The 19,455-nt window shown below is 51.1% G+C and overlaps 6 protein-coding genes across 6 annotated transcripts; 2 read left to right on the forward strand and 4 right to left on the reverse strand.

The window, feature by feature from the left end:
• Positions 1-240: 240 nt before the first annotated feature.
• On the reverse strand, positions 241-4,920 carry BDR25DRAFT_314516 (uncharacterized protein; the record flags this gene model as incomplete). The annotated part of the gene is made up of 1 exon (XM_033691458.1): positions 241-4,920. One exon carries the CDS (start codon positions 4,918-4,920, stop codon positions 241-243), a length of 4,680 nt encoding a protein of 1,559 aa, XP_033547126.1.
• Positions 4,921-5,713: 793 nt separating this feature from the next.
• BDR25DRAFT_33549 (uncharacterized protein) lies at positions 5,714-7,812 on the reverse strand. Its single transcript, XM_033693018.1, has 2 exons — positions 6,736-7,812; positions 5,714-6,646 (listed from the first exon to the last, which is right to left on the reverse strand). Exons 1-2 carry the CDS (start codon positions 7,636-7,638, stop codon positions 5,735-5,737), a joined length of 1,815 nt encoding a protein of 604 aa, XP_033547127.1. The 5' UTR covers positions 7,639-7,812; the 3' UTR covers positions 5,714-5,734.
• A 697-nt stretch (positions 7,813-8,509) lies between these two features.
• Positions 8,510-9,664, forward strand: BDR25DRAFT_226160 (uncharacterized protein; the record flags this gene model as incomplete). The annotated part of the gene is made up of 1 exon (XM_033685194.1): positions 8,510-9,664. The coding sequence occupies one exon, from the start codon at positions 8,510-8,512 to the stop codon at positions 9,662-9,664; it is 1,155 nt and encodes a 384-aa protein (XP_033547128.1).
• BDR25DRAFT_334383 (uncharacterized protein) lies at positions 9,422-11,444 on the reverse strand. Its single transcript, XM_033692926.1, has 3 exons — positions 11,179-11,444; positions 10,981-11,115; positions 9,422-10,927 (listed from the first exon to the last, which is right to left on the reverse strand). Exons 1-3 carry the CDS (start codon positions 11,377-11,379, stop codon positions 9,869-9,871), a joined length of 1,395 nt encoding a protein of 464 aa, XP_033547129.1. The 5' UTR covers positions 11,380-11,444; the 3' UTR covers positions 9,422-9,868.
• A 744-nt stretch (positions 11,445-12,188) lies between these two features.
• On the forward strand, positions 12,189-14,747 carry BDR25DRAFT_262072 (uncharacterized protein). The gene is made up of 3 exons (XM_033686745.1): positions 12,189-12,511; positions 12,690-12,820; positions 12,876-14,747. Exons 1-3 carry the CDS (start codon positions 12,201-12,203, stop codon positions 14,564-14,566), a joined length of 2,133 nt encoding a protein of 710 aa, XP_033547130.1. The 5' UTR covers positions 12,189-12,200; the 3' UTR covers positions 14,567-14,747.
• On the reverse strand, positions 14,326-16,994 carry BDR25DRAFT_393844 (uncharacterized protein; the record flags this gene model as incomplete). The annotated part of the gene is made up of 15 exons (XM_033698276.1): positions 14,326-14,648; positions 14,703-14,799; positions 14,836-14,962; positions 15,053-15,081; positions 15,113-15,207; positions 15,253-15,304; positions 15,363-15,427; positions 15,472-15,652; positions 16,070-16,260; positions 16,394-16,447; positions 16,487-16,568; positions 16,609-16,641; positions 16,714-16,767; positions 16,809-16,897; positions 16,965-16,994. 15 exons carry the CDS (start codon positions 16,992-16,994, stop codon positions 14,589-14,591), a joined length of 1,239 nt encoding a protein of 412 aa, XP_033547131.1. The 3' UTR covers positions 14,326-14,588.
• Positions 16,995-19,455: the final 2,461 nt, after the last annotated feature.

Consider the following 19,455-nt stretch of genomic DNA (forward strand, 5'->3'; position numbering starts at 1 on the left):
CTGCATGCTGCTGAGCATCTCCCCCTTGTCATTTATCTTTGAGAAGTCAGAAACCGGTACGATCAGTGATAGTCGCGGGCGGAATACCCCGAAATTTGTTGCAGAGCTCGAAAAAGAAGTAGCGAAGTCGGTTTCGCTTCATTTGCATGTTTGTCGCATGTTGCTCCTGAAGACCCATACTGATCGCTTCTAGTTCTTCGGCGGGATACGGTGTGACCACAGCTGGCATTGATTGATTAGCTAGTAGCCGGTAACCGCGCGATCGTCTAGGTAAGCGTAGCGACGACCGTCGAGGTCTCGACGGTCAGTGACTGAAGTACCTTCGACCTCTGGATACTGAGTCTGTGGTTGGCGCTTGCGTCGAGAGACTGTACGGAAGACCTCGACGCAGTATTCCGTAGACTTATGCCAAAGCTTCCGCACTTTCTCGGCGAAAGAACGGCGTTGGAATTGTCGCGGAGTCATACCACTCGCACCACGATATGTCTGGCGACGAGTAGTGAAAGCCTCAGCCTCAGTGGCTGGGTCTTGCAGAGAGGAGGATGTATAGCTCGCAAGGTTGTCGTCAGGGCGAGAAGACTGGCCCAGACGCGACTTCAAGGCTGCAAACTTGCGTTTGCGAGAAGTAGGTGGCGGCTCTTCCTCGGAATCGTCAGAGAAGTGCGATTGGGCGTCGGGATCAATGTGAAGGCGATGAGGGGGTGTTGGTGGTTGTGTCGGGTAGCGCTCGCCGGCTTCATGTTGTTGATCTACATGTCGCACGTGACGGGGACCCACAGGGTGGCCACTGGCGTCGAAGCCCGACACTAGAGCATTAACTGGCCGCTTGCTCGACGAGAAGAAACTCATTCGGCGACTCTGTCGGCGCGCATGCATGTAAGGATCGTCTGAACCGGGCACTGTCATCTTGTCTGATGCCGGGGATGTCGGCTGCTGGTCAAAGGGTACAGTAGTGTTATCAGAGGAGTGTGAGGGGCGAGTGCGCAGAGGAGAGCAGCCTGGGCGCGGCGAGTGCTTGATAATGGTCGGCGCGGGCAGAGAGATATCGATATAAGGTATCGCTGCCGCCCACGGGTAATTCTTGTCGCTATTCCACGGGCGTGTCTCTGTAGCAGTTGGTGTACTCCCTAGGGATCGCAGTGACCTCCTCGTCGAGATTCGAGACTCGAGGGAAGGTCGGAGATCCTGGTGGCCAAGAGATAGGGAGCGAGTGCGCAGAACGACGGCGGATGGGGCTTCAAGTTCTGCTAAAGGGGTTCTCTCACGTGCCCCCGCGTCGAGTGTGCTGTTGGTTTTCGCGGTGACAGATTCACCAGCACCCTCTTCGGCCTCCTCATTAACATGAGCAACAACCTTACTATTTTCTGTCTCCTTCCCGGTCAGTTCTTCATACAGGCCATCAGCAACCACAACTAAGTTCGGAGACCCTGGCATGGGCCGCAATCGAGCAGAAGATCGCTTAGGAGCAGGCCCGCCGACTTCATTGAGCTCTTCCAGCGCATGCTCCATGATCTCCTCCTCCGCAACAAACTCCTCCTTGTCGCCGAACTTGAGGAATTCCTTGAGCGACGGTAGGAACTCAGATAGCCGTTGTGTGAGGCCACCGACAGACGGAATCGTCAGCCGGTCAATCTCCGCCATAAGCTGTTCGGGGGAGTATGGCCGCTTCAGAGGCATCATATCGAGAATAGAGCTAGTTTGGTTTCCCCCCCCGGCCTTCTCAAGCTCATCTAGGCTAGCAAAGAAGCTCCTATATTTCTCGCGAATCTCTCCAGCCGACGACGGTCGCAATGGGCTCGGACGCGCTAATTCGGGAAGATTCTCCGGACGGCCGTCCAACGACCTTGAAGAACGCATGTCAAGAGCTTCGTTCAGCTTAGCAATCAGGTCCATGCGACTGAAGTTCATTGAAGGGAGACCACGCGATTGAGCCAAGCCACTGTTTCGCGGGGACTTCTCAGGCGGTTTCTTCCCAAACGTAACGACTTCATCACCAGATACCCTCACACTAGGTTGGTGGCCGAGGGGGAACCTAAAGTTGGAGTGCTTTAGATTGCTGGCGCTAGTATTGATACTCGAATCCTCGTGAGACTCCTCCTTGAGGTCAGGAAGATAATTCAGCGGATACCGGTACGCGGATAACCTTAGATCTGTGGTCGTTTCCTCTTGGCTATTGCCCTGATTGGATCGAAACTCGGGGGTATTCGCATTGGCATGGCTTAAAGACTTGCGGCCGTGCCAGACTAAATGAGTGGTGCTCTGGCTGTTGCGATGACCCTGTACCGGGGAGTTCGACAATATACCTGGCGACGACTTTGCACGAGACTTGGAAGAATTGACCTCATCAGGCGAGCATATGGATGATGGCTCGGGAAGGACTGGAGACGGTGTGCTCAATGCGTGCTGGTGCACAACGTGGACACTGGGCATGTCCAAGCTCTTTGCGGGGGTAACCCTTGACACAAGATCCTCCTTTTCTGGGTTTGAAGCAGGAGTCTGACGCTTTGACTCCGTTTCTTGGATAGTGATTTTCTTCTCTGGGGTCGCCGCAGCCTCAGCGGGTATGATTGTAGGAGCAGCCTTGGTGGTGACATCATGATGTTCCTGCTGGGATGACGCCGGCTTTTCCGTGTTGTTGAGAGTATCTGCTGGACCAACACCCTCATCTTTGGCTACTTTCCTTCCAAAGCCAGCATGGGCCCTAGAGAACTTGCGAGGACGAGATAGACGCACCAAGAAGTCTGCAACAGCTTGAGTACGTTGGGCTTCCTTCGATGAGCTTGACTCTCGGGGAGGAACGGAAGGAGGCTGCTGCACGGGGCTATCGGCTGAAGAAGATATCGATGCAACCATAGAGCCCTGTCTCGAGCCATGCCTCGAGCTAAGCTTCGAATTTGCACGTAGTCTAGAGTGAGCTTTGGAAAAGCTTGATTCACGGGGGGGCACTGAAGGCTGCTTGCGCACTACGGTGGGAGGCGACGACAGTGGTATCTCAGACACAGGCCTATTCGCCTTCGGGTCCGATTTCGCTAGGCCCATTGAAGGCAAACTTGACGCGGACATGGACACAGCGCGTTCAGGGGTGACCATATCCTTGCATGTCTTGAAAGATCTCGCGTCTGCTTCCTTATATGGTTCCTCGGGCAAATCAGTGCAGGACTTGAAGGACTGTTCGTCAGAAGACTTGGGAGTGTGATTGCTCTTCTTCTCAGCAGGTTCGTCTCCTATGGATCCCATCTCCACGAGCTCGGCTTCCTGTTTGGACTCAGTGTGCTGGTATCCATCCAACAGGTCTGACATCCCATCCTCTGTCCCGGTAACCATTGGAATCGAATACTGGACTGCGAAGTCAAGGGTCGAAGAATCGACGACACTCATCGTCGACCTATGGGATGCATCTTGAGACAAGACACTAATACGCTTTCCATTATTTCCTTCTTTTTTAGCGGAAGCTATTGACGCGTCTTCCAGGACCAGGCCACCCTCACCCTGGCTATCCACTTTAGCGGCCGGTTCACTAGATTCATTTTTTTGGCTTTGCAATGCCGCCGCTGACGAATCTGCAACTTCAGTAGTTGAGGATGGCTCCAAGGCTGCCAGTACCATATCTCGTGTGATTCGGCGAGCAACGGGAGATGCGGGCAGCTCCGCAATACCTATGGCCTCTGCTGCAGGAAGCTCAACAACCTCTTCGACGACTGGGGCGTCAACCTTCTTTTGTGGAGTTTCGGCGGTCCCTCGCTCTTCAAGAATGGTCTTTATCCGATAGACGAAGCCCGTGGGAACTGTTTCTGCCTCCGGTTCAGAGTATGGCTCAGGCTCAAACTGCTCACTGCCGTCGTAGTACAGGGGGCCAGTTGTCGCTTCCGCTTTCCTGTGTCCTGACATCTTACCTACCAATGCTTGGGTGCCGGTTGGACTGACTAAGACCTCCATCGATGTGCCGTCTTTCGGTGTTGGTGGAGAAGGTGCGTCGGAGGATGGAGCGTCTGAATCGGTTGGCTGGTTCGTGGAGCGACTTGAGATAGATGCCTTCGCAGGAGTATGAGCCATACGTGCCTGCTCGACAAGAGCGTGATGATGAAGAGGTGGAACAGGGGGGATGTCAGGGTGTGGACCGCTGAAATATGCCGGGGATCTATTGCGATATGGATGACCATGCATCGGAACCCTGTCTTCGCGATGGACTGATGAGCCTGACGGGTTGCGGAGCCTTGAATGCATCGAATGTCCTGACTGACCATGGGAGCGTCTCGGTCGGGTGCCGGAAACATCACTGAATGCTGGCGAGGCTGGCCGATACACAGGACGCCGGAGTCGGGCTGGGTAGTGGTACGGGGAGCGCGGACGCTGGACTTGCTCATGAGCCCTAAGGCTCGCGAGCGATCGATTGGAGGACAATCTGAACGCTGGCTGGCTGGTGTGGGTCATTGACTGGGACCTCCCGTTTCCGTCTCGCGAGTTTCGTGATCGAGGGATGAGCGGCGAAGAGCCAGGAAGGTTCATGAGGGTTGGAGACAAAGTATCAGGGACAAACTGCGGGACATTGTCTCGCGTTAATGACCGCCGCGTAGTAGGAGGTGCAGAGGGCCATGCTTGGTGGTGGCTCGACGGCCGCTTTGACGAATTCGAGTGTGAGGAGCCTGCTGACATCCTTGATGATGCACCACTTCGGCGGGGAGGAGCGCGAGGGATGCCCGGGAGCTGAGTAGAGTCGTAACTGCTGAAGCCTCCGATGTCTCCAAGCTCGGTTGAGGTTCGCAGCATACTCATGACGCCCGTAGAGGAGAGCAGATCAGAGCGGCCGCCAGCTCCAGGACCAGGACCAGGACCCTTGGGCAAGCCCCTCGAGCATGTTGACATGTTCGACGTTCGGCTAGTGCGTCCGCTGGCATTCGGATCCAGATCTCCGAGAGGCATTCTGCCGCCTCAGGCAGGAGTGGCAGTCGTGGTTTAGCGGTTGGGGTACGGAGGAAGAGTGGTGTGGAAAGGATGAGAGTGTTGTGGTGATAGTCAAAGGACAAGCGCCAACAAACCAAAGGAGAGGAAATGCCAGACCAAAAGATACTGTCGACTTTCCAAAACGAGCGACAGGACAGCGATGCAAGCTCGACTTCCTCTGTTTTGAGAATACTGAGGATAAGGGCGAGATGCGAAGGAGAGAGAAGAGGGGGACAAGCCTGACGCGAGACGTCGGTGTGAAAAGGTGCCAACGGCCTCGCACCTCCCTCTACACCGACACACAGGAAAGCGCTTTACGACCAGCTAAAGGAATGAGCAAGAGCACGCGGTACAGAGAGACTCTCATCGAAGCCACGAGACAAAGGAAGCCAGCGGCATCTCAGGCCCAAGAGATTGTCTACCTAGATGCAGTATCCAGATCTCTAAGCCTAGGAAATCACCGACAAGAGACCTACCAGCCTTTGCACCTTCCTCTCAAACCACTCAACCCCAAGAAACTCCAGAGAACCTACAAGCAATCGACCTTTGCATTCGACACTCCCATTGTCACCACAGGTAGCCTACAGCCCACAGCTTTGCACCTCAAAACCAGGATTGTCATTATCAGCTCATCGTCACCACATTATTCAAAGAAAAGATCGGATATTGTACAAAAATTGGGTAAAGTACCCCAGGCTTGTAGATGCAAATGCATCCAAGCAAACAGCAACGCCGGGCAAAGGGGTATATAATGGGACGAATGGCTAAATGCCCGCTGAAAACAGAAACCGGATTACTCTGCAATTGTATCTACGGAGCTCTGCTTCTTTTTACTGAACAGTCTCTTGAGCGATGAGAGGGACGACTTCTTTAGGAGACGCCGCGACGAGGAATTATGGTTGTCAAGAGATGACTGGGAGCGCTGTACAGGATAATATGCCGGTTGGTCGGGCATCTTCGGCGTTGAAAATGCAGGAGACATGGCACCGTGGCGTCCGGATATAGAGTGCTTAGGGGTACCAGGGGAACTGCTGGGGAATAGTCCAAACTGGGCGCGCGGATACGAAGATTGAGACGAAGCTGAGCGAGGTTGTACTACCATGGGAGACGCAAATGACCCACCAGACACCGACGAGTACGCAGAATCTTTTCCCGTCAACGGCGGACTGCCATCTCCTTTTACTCCTCTCACTTCGATTCGCTTTGGAACTATCGTGTCGCTCGTATCACTATCTGAATGCAAAGGATATTGCGGCCGTTTCCCTTTGTTAGCTCTCGACAGGTCCGGATCATCACGTGTATCTGTCTCTACATCTGCGTCATGGCCAGATGAAGAGCTGTCTTGATAGAATTCAGTGTCCTTCACGTCACCCTCTCGCTGTTTCTCGGATTCAGGTGGACGAGGGCGCTTTTCAGGAGCGACAGTTGATGACGATTCGGTGTCGCGCCGCTTTAAAGACTCGTCTGAGTCTGAATTTGCAACAATCCTAACTTGACTTGTTGCACTGGGTACCGCTCGATTGCTGGGACGTCTTTTAATCGCGCCATCATCACCAGAACCCGCCTCACTATTTGCCAACGGAGATGTCATGAAGGGTGGTCTCTCATTTGGCACCATAGGCAGCGGCTTATTCTCTGAAAAGCTGCGGAAGGACCGTGCCGTGTCTCGCGAGTTTGAGTTTCGCGATGAAGATCGGCTTGCAATCTTAGCGCATCGTGTGTCAGTAAAAAAAGTCATGGTGAAACAATGAGGGGAGAGTGGCTGCAGATCAACAGCGGAAAAGGGGTTCTTACCAGAGAACGTCGACTAGCAGCTCCACAACGTTTCTCGATTTCATTGCAGTAGCTGCTGACCTGCACAAGCACGACCCCAAGTTTTTCTGATTTGGCAACGAGGCTTTGGAGAAATTGAGCCCAGCCAGCAGTGTTGCCGCACATGGCTGAGTAAATCCGTCCAACATCATCGTTGTCTTCTGCCCACGCGTCCCCAAGGTTGCTAAGATATATGTGCAAATCCTGGTTCGCGTCCCGAAACGTACTCATGTCGATGAGGTAGTCATTGAGCAGCTCTGACATGCGATTGATGGTCCGTTCGATCGTGACATTGCCGTCCAGAAGCTGTGCTCGATACATGCGGTCGTCGAGCAGGCGGTCGAACTCGTTGACATGCTCCATGGGCACCTTCAAACATTTCCGACGAAATAACATGTCCCTCAGGCTGCCCTCAACATCCTCGTTGGCCCGCTGTAGAAAGCTGTCGAGCTCGTTGACGTGCTTTAACAAGATATCGGCAACGTCTGCGACGGACTTCTCTAGGTGTTGGTGGAGGAGATGTACGCCGAAGACGATTTGCGCAATAGTCTTGAGCAGCGGGTGGTATTTTCCTTTCGGATGGTTTCTCCAATGGCAATTGTATGTGAAATTCCACTCCAGGTCAACCGCCTCAACGTCTCTGCAGAGCAGTTGTTGGCGCTGCTCAATGGTCTTGTTGGGGTTCTGGAAAGGTGCGTAGCCAGTCTCCCCCGTTGCGTCAAGCATGGACTCTTCGAAGGGTGCCTGCATGGAAGGCAGGGGGTGAATAGGGAACGTCATGATGTACTTGTCGCGCTCAGCGTTCCATTCGAAGGGGTTCGAGTTATGCGTCTGTTCGTGGCTTCGGCGTGCTTCCCGTGAGTGCCTGTGTCGAAAGGGTACCATAACGATTCAACACCAGCCCCAGCCTCAAACCAGCTATTAACTCTGCGAGCGCTGGCTACCGGACGCCGAAGGACAGGCTTCGCCTGCTTTCGGTGTATCGTGCAACGGACACGGGCTCGAGACTAGGCTATGGATCGGAGGGAAGGTAAGGGCTGTGCATAAGCTGGCACAATGGTCGAGTAGGAAGCCAAAAGAACGACAGCGGAAGGGACGTCCAGCCGATTAGGGCGAACTCAGTAGCAAAAGGACTGGACGAGACCACCAACGGCCAGCATGCTGCTGCGAGGGGATGGCAGCGGAGGTGCGTGAGGTGGAGAGAGTCGGGCCGTCGACTTTCGACTTCGCCCGTTAGAAGACTGCGAGGAAGGGCAAGCGTGAGGGCTCAGGGCTTGGTCTGCTGCAGGCTTTGGCAGCAGGAGTCAGCCCGCGACCAGGCGCGATCTTCCAGCTGCAGCTCAGCGAACTGGGGTGCTGGGGAATTTTCTGAGGCCAGGAGGACTGCGGCCTGTGGTTGGACAAGCGCTCCCGACCGCTGCACGGCACACGGGGAGACGCTCATCACACGGTTTAGCCTCCGAGACGGAGCAGGGCCGCCTGCCACATTGCGGGAGCGAAACGAAAGCGCTCCACCACAAAAAACATCGCGACGACAGCTTGGGTGCCATTAAGTAGCTTCACGCTTCCGCGCTGCGCTTCTCTCACTCGCCCCTGCCTGCGCTCCCTCACCCACCGACTGCTAGGGAAACTGTGAACCACCACCCACGCCAATTGCGACCCACATGCACTGCACAACTGAATCGCGCACCAACTCTGCAGTATCGACCTCGGGAGAATGCAGTCCCCGCCAGCCCCGACCAACAACGAAACGCCCATGTCAACGCCGTTCCAGTCCGCCGAAGACCAGTCGCTGTCACCCACTGCAGGCTTGGACAGCGACATTGACCCTCTTGTTATAAAGACTGCAAAGAAGCTTGCCGACGTGATTAACGACTTAAAGCGCGAGCTTGACGGGCGCGACGGTACCTGTGCTGATGTGCGCGGCACCTTTAAGCTCTCCCTGGACTCTGATTTCTCGCACACATATGAGCTCTCAATTGCGCAGGACGAAGACGGCGTCGAGTATCCCATCACAATCCATGCAAAGCACCAGAAGGTGAAGACTGGAGCAAGTGGCCAAGTCGGTGTCCACCGCAACTTCATCACTCCCTTAATTGCAGCTGCCTCATCATCTTCCGGGTACGTGCCCGCAAGGCGCGTGTCGGATGCAGAACTCGAGAAAGATATTGTGTCGAGGCGTAAGAGGAAGCTAGATGAGGACGAGGACACGTCGCGAAAGCGGCCCCGCACCGGCGACGAAGAAGACGTCATGCCTCTAATTACGAAAGATGACTTGGAAGATATCCTATCAAGATTACGGGACGACATCCAGGAAGACACCTCCGAGTGCGTCAACCACGTGCAAAAACTCCTCCGACGGTTCAAGGAGGAATGGCACGAAAAGAGCAAATGGGATTACGAACAGGTGTCAATGCGCCAAACCAGGAGTCTCTTTCGAGATTCAATCGCCAATGGGGCAACACCATCTGGCGCATTTCCATCACCAAGCATTGACAAGGACGATTCCAATACCTCTCTACTTGATATGGTTCGCCAAGAAACGAGGCTCCTGTCGAGCCAGATTCGATGGGTTGAGGAGTGTCGGAGGGTCGCTGCAGAAGTCTATGACAAGCGAGAAGAAACATGGCGAACGACTTCTGCAGGATTCCACGACCGGAACCGCGTCGACCGCGAGAGCTTCCAAAACAGTGTGCTTCAGGAGTCGGTAATGCACGGTCGCATACTCACTCAAATATTAAATGAAGTCAAAGCGTTGGGTCATGTTACGATGAGCTTGAAATGGGAGACACCGGACCACATGTCGACTCAACCGACGTATCCTCCAGCGCCAACTGTCCCAGCGTTCTCGACCCAGCCAGCTCCAACGCCGCGAAGTGAGGGCCCTGTCACAGGACCAAGCAAGCGATGACAGCGATCATGAACACCTCGGCCTCTGAATCCCGTAGTAGCGATTATGTTAATCATATAACGCTACTTCATTATCCTCTACCTTTCTTCCATTATCCCTAAAAGTGTCTTACTCAGCTCTATTCATCATAAACGGCTGTTACGACAACTCCTTATGTCTATCCCCAATTCCAGCGCTCAGTCCTGAAGGCATTCTTTCCCGCATCTACCATCCACGCCACCGGACCCAGATATCCACGATTTCATTTACGTTCCGATTTGAATCTACGACTAAATACCACCCGAAGCCAGCACTAGCGACGCAAGCATGATTTGGCCAAATCAGCAACTTATCGCCAATTTTCAGGGGCATCATCTGATCCTTTGGGCCTTGCCACACAAGAATTCCATGCTCTTGGCTGATTCTTCCAACCATCCACCCAGTCTTATTTCCCTGTGCATCATATATCCTCCCATTACCGCTATTCCCCAGATCGCCAGTAACAACACCCCACCCAGGATAGCTCTTGCATGGTTCTCTCCCGAGCGCGAGCGATCCAGCCGATACTAAAGCTTCCGGTTGTTCTCTTTCATCATATACACTTGTCACCTCAACCAACATCTTCAACCCAATATTATTCATACACAATGACTCAAATCCAGGCTGGGACTGTCCTACCGATGGGCGCGCCCGCGTAGCGATTTGCTGCAAGTCGAGCAGTGGGTAGACACCGGCATGGAATTCGACATGGTGCTTCTGCTTCAGCTTCTCGATCACGGTCTTTAACTCTTCCGCCGCTGGAATCACGCTTGACACAAGCAGGTTCTGTACGGCAGTCGTAGTAGGCGTTGCCCCAACACTCAACGTCAATTTGGAAACGGAATTTGTCGGCACAGCTTTCGTTGCTTCCTCTAGCCCATTCAGTTCTTCCAACAACCCATTTGCAGCGTCCTCCTCCGAGGAACCGGCATAACTATGTCCAAAGTGCGAATAAAAACCCCGGAAGTCTTCCCCATAGCTGTCGACCACCAGTTTGACAAGGTCTTTAAATTTGGGGGACGTGGTTTGGATACCGGCCCGGTGGTAACCGGTGTCAACTTTAATGAAAACACCAATGTCAACGGGGTCTTTGCCTTGGTTCATGGCCTTGACTACTTGGGAGTTGAATTCGAGGAAAGCGTCAATGTTCTCGATGAGCACATTCAATGTGCCGGGTTTGAGCGTCAGAGCAAGCCGGAGGAGGCGTGGCAGAGCGGAGATCGGGATTGGAACCCCGTAGAGGATCTATGAATCTTACATTATGACGAGTTGGGGATTGTTGTTGGGGGCTGACTTGCGCTGCATCTTCTACCATTTGCTTGGCATTCCAAAAGGAAGGGGAGGAGGTTCTCTGCCTCTATTAGAGTAGATACCACAAATTCAGCCGGACAATGAATGTCGCTGCCAACTTGAAGTTTAGAAAGCTCGAGTGTCTAGTTGATCGATGCTTAGCAGGCCAACCTCAGTCCTTGAAATACTTCAAGGGGGTTCCTTGCCTTGTGGCTTTTGATGTGAGCCCGAAATCCAACGCCAAGGGATTTGGTGGCGTTAAGCATGGCATTGCAGTTCCGTCTTACAATAGCACGGTCAATAACCGCAGCGGGTGTGAGAATGTCATTAAGGTTCTTGCCGACGTATTGGAGTTGGAGGGACGACTGGCTCGGAAGGGGGTAATTTGATAAGGGGTGGATGTCCATTTCGGCCGTAAATAAATGAGCAGTTCAGACAACGAGAAGAGAGAGCTGGACCCTGGAGGGAGAAAATTTGCTAGTTCGGTAATGCAATGATAGTTGACAGAGTCCTCGATGACGGGCCGCAAAATCGCAAGGCTAGTGTTGACGATGGAGGAACGTTTCAGGGCCGTGGGTGTTTAACGAGTGAGTCAGGCAGAGCATTCAGATTCTCAACCAAAGCTTGGTAGAACTAATTAATACCGTTTTTGTCATCAATAGGCTATCAAAAGCCTCCGATCTCGGTGTTGGAAAAGCGTGAAGTCAAACCCCACAGCCACGCTTTCCCTCCCGTTCCGCAACGCCACATCATGCACCTCCACACCTACTGTTTCTTCTCGGTACGCATGGTCCTCTTCCGATCCGTTCACTCGCCAAGCCTGTTTCAGTCTTATCGGCCCAGATGCAAGAAATGCCACTTTGCTTTTTGCCATTTGATCACCCCTCCCCTATGCTCACCCTCATCTCTCAACTCTTTCCCGATCCTGAACCTTCTCGCATCAATCATGCATCTATTCCTGGGCACGCACAAAAACCAACACTTGCAACTCCGAGGGATCTATTAGTTTTCGAGCGGGAGCCAAGCAACATCCGTCCGAAATTAGTGGGGCATTTTGCGCCGATTCCCGAGACCTTGGAAAGCTTGTCTTCTTGCAGTGGACCTCCCAGAACCACAAGTCCAACTTCTTCAATTACTATTACCTCACGCCTTGCTTTCCCCTATTAGCATTACCTAAGTTCCTCCTCCTTTCGTTATTATATAAGCCCCCTAAATCTCCAACCTTGACATGAACGGTTCCGGGAGTAGCAACGACAACGGCAATCGCGAAGGGTCCCTATCACCCAAACGCGCGCCTCCGGGCCAACATATTCGCATCCCGGAGCAACTTCAACGCCCGCATTTGAATCAGAGTCATAGGAGCCTCAGCGATGCGTTGAGGTTAGTCAGGAGTCGCGAAGAGCAAGAGACATTGTTGGGGGATGATGAAGTGGCGGATCCAGATGGGTGTTTGAGGGAGGATGGGTTGATGAATGGGCCGAGGGAGATCTTTTGTAGGGATCCGCATCAGGATTTGCCGGTTTATTATACGATTCATCGGTGAGTTTTCTCGTATTAGGGGGATCTTTAAAATCTTCCGAAAAGCTAAAGCTAGAGCATTGGCAAGAGGTTGGTACAGAAGAGTCAGGGGTTACGGATGGGGTTTTTTTTTTTACTCAACCGCTCAGGCGAGCGGAAGGTCGTGGATCCACAGATGCAGTACAGCTAACACATGCAGTATTCGCCGAATCATTTTAGCCAGTATCGACGATCCGTATACAATGGATCAGCTGAAGGAGCCTCGCATGAATGTCCTGATCGTCAAGCCCCTCGTCGATCGACTGTATGATGAAGAAGATGCGTCCGTCGGTACGAATTATGCTATTGCGAAAAATAGAAATATCCATCTTCTGACTGCGCCCAGTATATTGCCTCTTGGTCAATCGAACTCAATTCTTACGAGAGCAAGCGTTCCAGCATCACCATCAAACAGTGAACCTAACGCGAGCACATCTATGTGAGCTAGTTGCAACTAAGATGTTGCGTAAGTACGACGCAGATCGTCCCGGGCGTGATGGGCTTCTTTGGCTCGCTCATATCCTAGTTTCTCCATTCCAGCCATTTCAAAATGCTCCTCAGGAAGTCCTACGAGGCAACCGACATGTCTCCTGGCTGGGCCAAGAGCAGGGCGGTTATGAAGGCAAATTGACCGCACTAGAAGTCGCGATTGTTTCAGAAAGCAAAATCTTTCTCAGCAGCTCCGCCTGCCAGAAAGTTGTAGATGCTGTCTACCGAGGCAGGATTGTCTACACTCCAACATCCTTCATTGACATCATTCCGGATCATTACAAACACAAACCTATCTCGTTATACGATCCCAGAAAGTCGCGTATAATGAACCAGTATCGTTTAATCGTACCTCGAACGCGGAACTTCATCGAAGTCGTCCAATTCGTAATACTCTTGGGCCTATACTGTCTTTGTATGATGAATCGAGACCAAGCTAAATTTACTACTGAGGAAGCGTGGTTCATGATATACGCTGCAGGGTGGGTTCTAGATGAGTTTGCATCCATGCTTGAGCATGGGTGGCATGTGCACACCCAGAATCTGTGGTCATTCCTCGATATCACATTCGTCATTATTTATGTCCTCTATTCCATGATCCGTATCCACGGATGGATCATAGGAAGTGTCGAGGAGGGGAGGCAAGCGCTCGATATCCTTGCTATTGCGGCACCAATCTTGTTACCTCGACTGGCATTCAATGTCATGCCTGAGAACATGCTCTTTATTTCCCTACGTGCAATGATGGCGGACTTTACTACACTAAGTCTCATTGCAGTCTGGTGCTTTGGTGGCTTCCTTCTAGCACTGAAGTGGCTAAGCATAGGCAACGATAAGGTCGACTTTGAGGACTCCCCGAATCCGATCACGATCTCAAAATGGATGCTTTGGATCTGGTTTGGCCTCGATGGCACTGGCATTCAAGAGGCTCCCAAATTCCACGAAATCCTCGGCCCTACTTTAATGGTTGTGTACGCGTTCTTAGGAAACACCCTCTTCCTCACAGTCCTTGTCTCCATCCTCTCAAACACATTCTCGAAGATTGCCGCCGATGCTACAGCCGAAATCCAATTCCGCAGAGCTGTCTTGACCTTTGAGGGTGTCAAATCAGACGCTATCTTCGCATATAGACCGCCCTTCAACATCCTTGCCCTCCTATTCCTCCTACCCTTAAAATTCGTCCTCACGCCCCGCTGGTTCCACAAGATCAATATCACTATGGTGCGAGTCCTCAACGCACCGATCCTTATCCTCATTGCCCTGCACGAACGCCGTTCTCTTTGGAAGCCAAGCCGAAAACAAAACCCCCTCGGACCTTCCAAACACTCGAAATGGGGATTCTGGAACTGGAGCAATTTCTCCGTGCATGCCGATATTCAAGCTGTCTTCGAAGAAGAGCCGCCTCAGGAAATCATTGATAAGATCGAGGAAGAGGATGAGCTCGAAGACGCTATTCTTGAAAACAGCTTTGCGGGTGCGAGATCTAGGAGCATTAGTCCGAATATGGTGCCCAGGAGAAGGAGGTTGAGCAGTGTCTGGCAGGGCTGATCCCTAGTTCTGCCCCTCATGGCTAACCTTCTGCAGTTCCTGGTACCGTCGGGTACGACGCGGATGAGAGATTCGACGATTGCTAATAGACGTGGAGGAATTTCGAGGAGTTTGGGCTTTAGAAGTTTAATTTGACTTGGACGCCTCTTTTGCGGATACTGTGCAAGCGGTTTGCATTCTCAGGTTTTGAATGCACGCGTATATCGGCCTTTTTTAGATATAGTTTGCCATTGCTTCACGAACGGCCAGCAAGTATTAGGCCATCAAACGCATATACGGGTAGATTTATGTCAAACGGCGGGCTAAACATCCGTTGTTGGCTCTTCTCTAATATGCGTCGGTACAGTGGACGGAACACCACGGGTCTAGAGTTAGATTGATTGCCATCTGCATCCCCTTACTTCCTTCTTTCATCCTAAGTTAGAGGAACCAAATCCTTAACCCTTCACTTTAGATATCCTTAGCCAGTTCTAATGTGCTGAAAACCACGCTTGGCAGTCTGGCGGTTGGGTTTCCTTGCGTTAGGTTTTGTTAGATCCTCCCTACAAGGCGGTAATATATGGACGCTTTGTCATCTGAGAATTCATCTGGAATGAATCGTGGTGTTTGTTAACTTGCAATGAAACCCTCTTTGATGGGTTCTCAATCGTATTCAGTCACAGGTCAGCCCTCGTTTGTGGGCTGACTTTGAAACTTGGGTTCGAAAATTCCATGTAAAGTATCCAGCGAAAGTGTGCACTTCGCATTGGAATCATCCCATCCATCCCAAGGTAAAGTTATCTAAAGCCTGGAACACCCGAGCTTGCCTAGTGCCACCATACCTCGCTTGAAAGTAATCCAAAACTCTGTGGCTACCCAACTCTTTGGCGGTCGACCAGGGCTTCCAACGGGGCGTACTATCTTACAAAGTGAGCCGTACCAGTCACGTGTTCAGTACGAACGTACCAAGTTTGTGAGCCGCACCGTACGCAGGGCTTCCAACGAGGCGTAGTACTGTACGATTGGGCGATTTTGAGGCCTGTACGGGTAATATTTTGTGTACGTTCGTACGACAGGGAGGAGGAGAGGTAGGTGTACGTATCGTAACTGTTACAGCTCACGTGATCTGTACAAGTAGTACAATTTAATTAAAGTACGCTGTACTCTAGTTAAAACAGCTAAGACTATAGGTCTCTAGAGACGTAAGATTAAGGTCTAATTAACTATAAAATAACTAGTTCTCCCTAGTAACAAGAGCAGATAGGTCTAGATAAGGCCTGTAAGGCTGCAAGAGGCGTGGATAGATAACTCTGCAATAGAAAATGGTCTGTAATAGGCATTTTTAAGACAACAGACAGATAGATAGATTAAAACCCTTAGAAAGAGATTTAAGCGTCCGCAGGCCTCCTGCTCGCCAAAGCCCTCCTACCCCTCTAGAACCCCTATACAAACTTCCTAAAAGGGTAATACAATCCGTACTACGTACTGTACCTAGGGCATCATTAAACGTACGGTACGGCTCACGAACTCGGTACGTTCGTACTGAACACGTGACCGTTACGGTTCACTTTGTACGGACCGTAGTACGGCCCGTTGGAAGCCCTGACCGTACGTTTAATGATGCCCCAGGTACGGTACGTAGTACGGATCATATTGCCCTTTTGTGGTGTTTGTATAGCGATTCTAGAGGAGTAGGATGGCTCCGGCGAGTAGAGCTAGAGGATTATCTTGCCCTGCTGCGATTAGTCTTCAGCTATAAACAACGTACTACCGCAGGATGAGGCAAGAGACGCAGTCTAGAGAGCTCTTAACTTATGCAGCTTAGGTAAGAGACTGCGCAAAACAGACAACAGAGGTACCTGACCAATTAGATGAGGCCTGTAAGTATCCGAGCTGTTTCGGCTAGAGTACGGCGTACTTCAATGGAATTGTACTCCTCACACAGATCACGTGAGCCGTAACAGTTACGATACGTACACCTACCTCCCATTCTCCCTGCCATAAGAACGTACACAAAGTCTCACTCGTACAGGCATCACGACCGCCCAATCGTACAGTACTACAGCTTGTTGGAAGCGCTGCGGTTGACCCTAGGCCTACATCCCGTCGATGAATCACTGCTCCACGTCACCAAGTCGGCTCTATTCGCTACTTTTACCTACATTCACAATGAGTGCTCACTCTGTAGAGCTAATGGAAGATGGCTCGAGTTGCGAAAGCCACTTCCCCGAAGTACTATGATCACTAGAACATATTACATCACAATTCAGACACCAAGGCATTAGCAAGCGTGATTAAGTCCCAATTTTCCAGAAGAGACGCCGTTTCCCGCCATTTCCCCGTTATTATATACTAGGTACTTTTCACCCGTAACGCCGGAGAACACTCCATCACGTCGGCTTAGGCTTTTACTTGCTACTAGAGGCTTAGCGAAAAGTATGTTGGACATCTGCTTTAGCGTTTTAAATGCGTTACTAACAGTGGTAATGTTCCGGTCCAACGGCATCAACATTTGCATTGATGAAGGTGAAAATTAGGGCGTGTTCCTTGCTGGCAGGATGTCATGGCATCCCGATCCAGTTTCTTTAAGAGAGTGCTCAACAAGAATGGAAGGGGGAGGATAAGGAATTGAAGCTGCTAGAAGATGACCCTGGAGTACTTATCCTCTATATTCAGTTCATATGTACGGGACTCCCGCTGCTGGTAGAGTATTCCTGGAACCTGTCGATATTGAGAGCGATAACGAGGCCAACAGTGATACTAATCACGGTAATCCAGACCTCAAGAAGATCTAGCTCGAGGACGAAACATATCGCGCTGCCATGGCTAAGTCCCAAACGTTATACAGGCTCGTCGTCCTTTACAGTAAGTTCCAAGATCAAGGGGCAGAGGATGATATTCACCCGGTTAATTTCTAAAACTGCCACATCTACCTAATACTTTCCATGCATTCGCAGCATCTATGATGAAGCCCCCAAATCAAGCAAAATGAGGGCGTTGGTTGGGACTAATACGTGGATCATTCTTGATCTGACTGGATCAGCTAAGGAATCTGCGTCCATGATGCAAAGGACTCCTTTTCCGATATGCTAATTGGATGGCCGGAAGCGTTTTAGTTTCTGGGTATGCGGACAAGCTGCGTACTGCCGCTGCTAATTCCCGTAAGAAGTGCAGAAGCGTCAACCAGTCCACGAGTTCGGGGGGAGGCAAGAGGTGAGTCTCATTTTATATTCAATGAGAGTTTAGGCGATGGGGCAGCATTGTCAAATGCCGGTGTAGCAATTATGACGGAGGCATATTGGAGATGTATTGATCTTCCGGAGCTCTTACTATAATTCAGTAAAAGAGTTAAATGATCTTTCTTAGTGTACTGTAGAAAGGGCCAATATATTTGAAGTCAAGCGGGAAATGGTACCATAGAAACTGCCTGGTATTCTACGGACTGATCCCTCCAGTGAAACTAGTTGCGGCTTACGTTTCTTACGTAGAGACAGGGACTGATACACTCAGGCATATTAAGGCCTCCTTCACCTTGGATCTAGTGCCATATTTACACCTCCCTTGTAGCCGTTTCTTTCTCGTACAGGGCTCTAGGTGGTGATCCAAGATATGTTGTTCCAATTCTGACTGCTGGGAGAAACTCTATAGTCCTACCCGGCCGCAACCAAAGGATGGACATGGAATCGCCCCTTGGACAATCTGAGCTCTACTACTGCCTGCTATAGTCACATGCTGCCCGCTAAGAAGCTTGCTGCCTAGCTTACTCCTTTGTCTATATAAACCCTTTAGCAATTAAATTAATTCTTCATGGCCTTGGTGGTTCAAAAAGCTTCACAGCGGTACAGGTATCTATTTTTCCAAAGGTGGATATCGTACCAGCTTGGCAGGGCCTAACAGAGCAGCAGACAAGATGCCAGCCACATCGCTAGCTACAATCTAAGTCACAAGCTCGCTCTATAATTCGGCCAAAGAGATATTCAGAGTTGCAAAGAACCACGTCACCTTACTCCCGCCGAATTTCATCGCAATTTCCTTCCTGTATTTGTCCTTTGCCAGGCAGCGAAAACTATGGGCTAACTACTACAGTTGAGTGCGCAAAAGCCAATGACAGGTGGTAAAATCAAGTCAATCTTGCACAGCGCGGCGTCTGGTAACGATATTCCAATAGGTATTGTAGTTTTAGCCTTACAAGGAGCATGAGTTATGAAAGAAGTGATGCATTGGGGACTGAGGGTCCGAGGAGCTATATGATTTATATAGTATGATGAGACGCCAAGCCCAAGGTTGATCGGGCAGCCCACCGTAGAGCCTTCCGGCTTACAGTGTGAGTTCTAGCTACATAGACTAAGATTTAAAACTTTCAGGACCTAATCGAGATCACGATAATGGGGCCAGTAGTACTTACCGTCCCAGACCTACTCTCCCTATCACACAGGACGCAGTTCAATACAGGGATGACCGAGGTTGCATACAAGCTTCAAACATACTAGAGCCCTATACTACGGTTGCCAGTCATCTGTGCATTTGATATGCACGCCATAAGGGGCAGTGTGACTACGCGGGGCACTGAAACTTAGCTGCCCCCCGCGAGCTACAGTTGGTTGTGGGACAAAAAGGATCAAAGAGTTCGTCGCAATCATAAACATGAGCAGGAGCCACTGGATGGTTGTCTAGATCATACCATCCAGGTTGATCTAGATGTACAACAGCTTTCTGGAATACAAACCTGAGGCAACGAAAATAACGATTCAGACCTTAATACATCAAGTAGTCTTGGCTACGAAAGACAAGCATTGGGCAACAGGGTCCCAGGGCTGGCAAGTCATAAAAGTCAGCTCTCAGATGCAAACAAATTCCTTTGATTTGTGGGGTCTACGCGGTTATGGAGGCAGCAGAAACCAGCATTGAAA

This window comes from Lindgomyces ingoldianus, assembly GCF_010093535.1.
Source record: "Lindgomyces ingoldianus strain ATCC 200398 unplaced genomic scaffold BDR25scaffold_17, whole genome shotgun sequence".
Taxonomy (NCBI): domain Eukaryota; kingdom Fungi; phylum Ascomycota; class Dothideomycetes; order Pleosporales; family Lindgomycetaceae; genus Lindgomyces; species Lindgomyces ingoldianus.

Coding starts and splice junctions, on each gene's coding strand:
- BDR25DRAFT_33549 (XM_033693018.1), bottom strand. CDS start 7,638: ATGGTACCCTTTCGACACAGGCACTCACGGGAAGCACGCCGAAGCCAC. Junction 6,647..6,735: donor CTGCTAGTCGACGTTCTCTG/GTAAGAACCCCT, acceptor CGATGCGCTAAG/ATTGCAAGCCGATCTTCATC.
- BDR25DRAFT_334383 (XM_033692926.1), bottom strand. CDS start 11,379: ATGGACATCCACCCCTTATCAAATTACCCCCTTCCGAGCCAGTCGTCC. Junction 11,116..11,178: donor CTCACATCAAAAGCCACAAG/GCAAGGAACCCC, acceptor TCGATCAACTAG/ACACTCGAGCTTTCTAAACT. Junction 10,928..10,980: donor CAAATGGTAGAAGATGCAGC/GCAAGTCAGCCC, acceptor TAAGATTCATAG/ATCCTCTACGGGGTTCCAAT.
- BDR25DRAFT_262072 (XM_033686745.1), top strand. CDS start 12,201: ATGAACGGTTCCGGGAGTAGCAACGACAACGGCAATCGCGAAGGGTCC. Junction 12,512..12,689: donor GTTTATTATACGATTCATCG/GTGAGTTTTCTC, acceptor TAACACATGCAG/TATTCGCCGAATCATTTTAG. Junction 12,821..12,875: donor TGAAGAAGATGCGTCCGTCG/GTACGAATTATG, acceptor GACTGCGCCCAG/TATATTGCCTCTTGGTCAAT.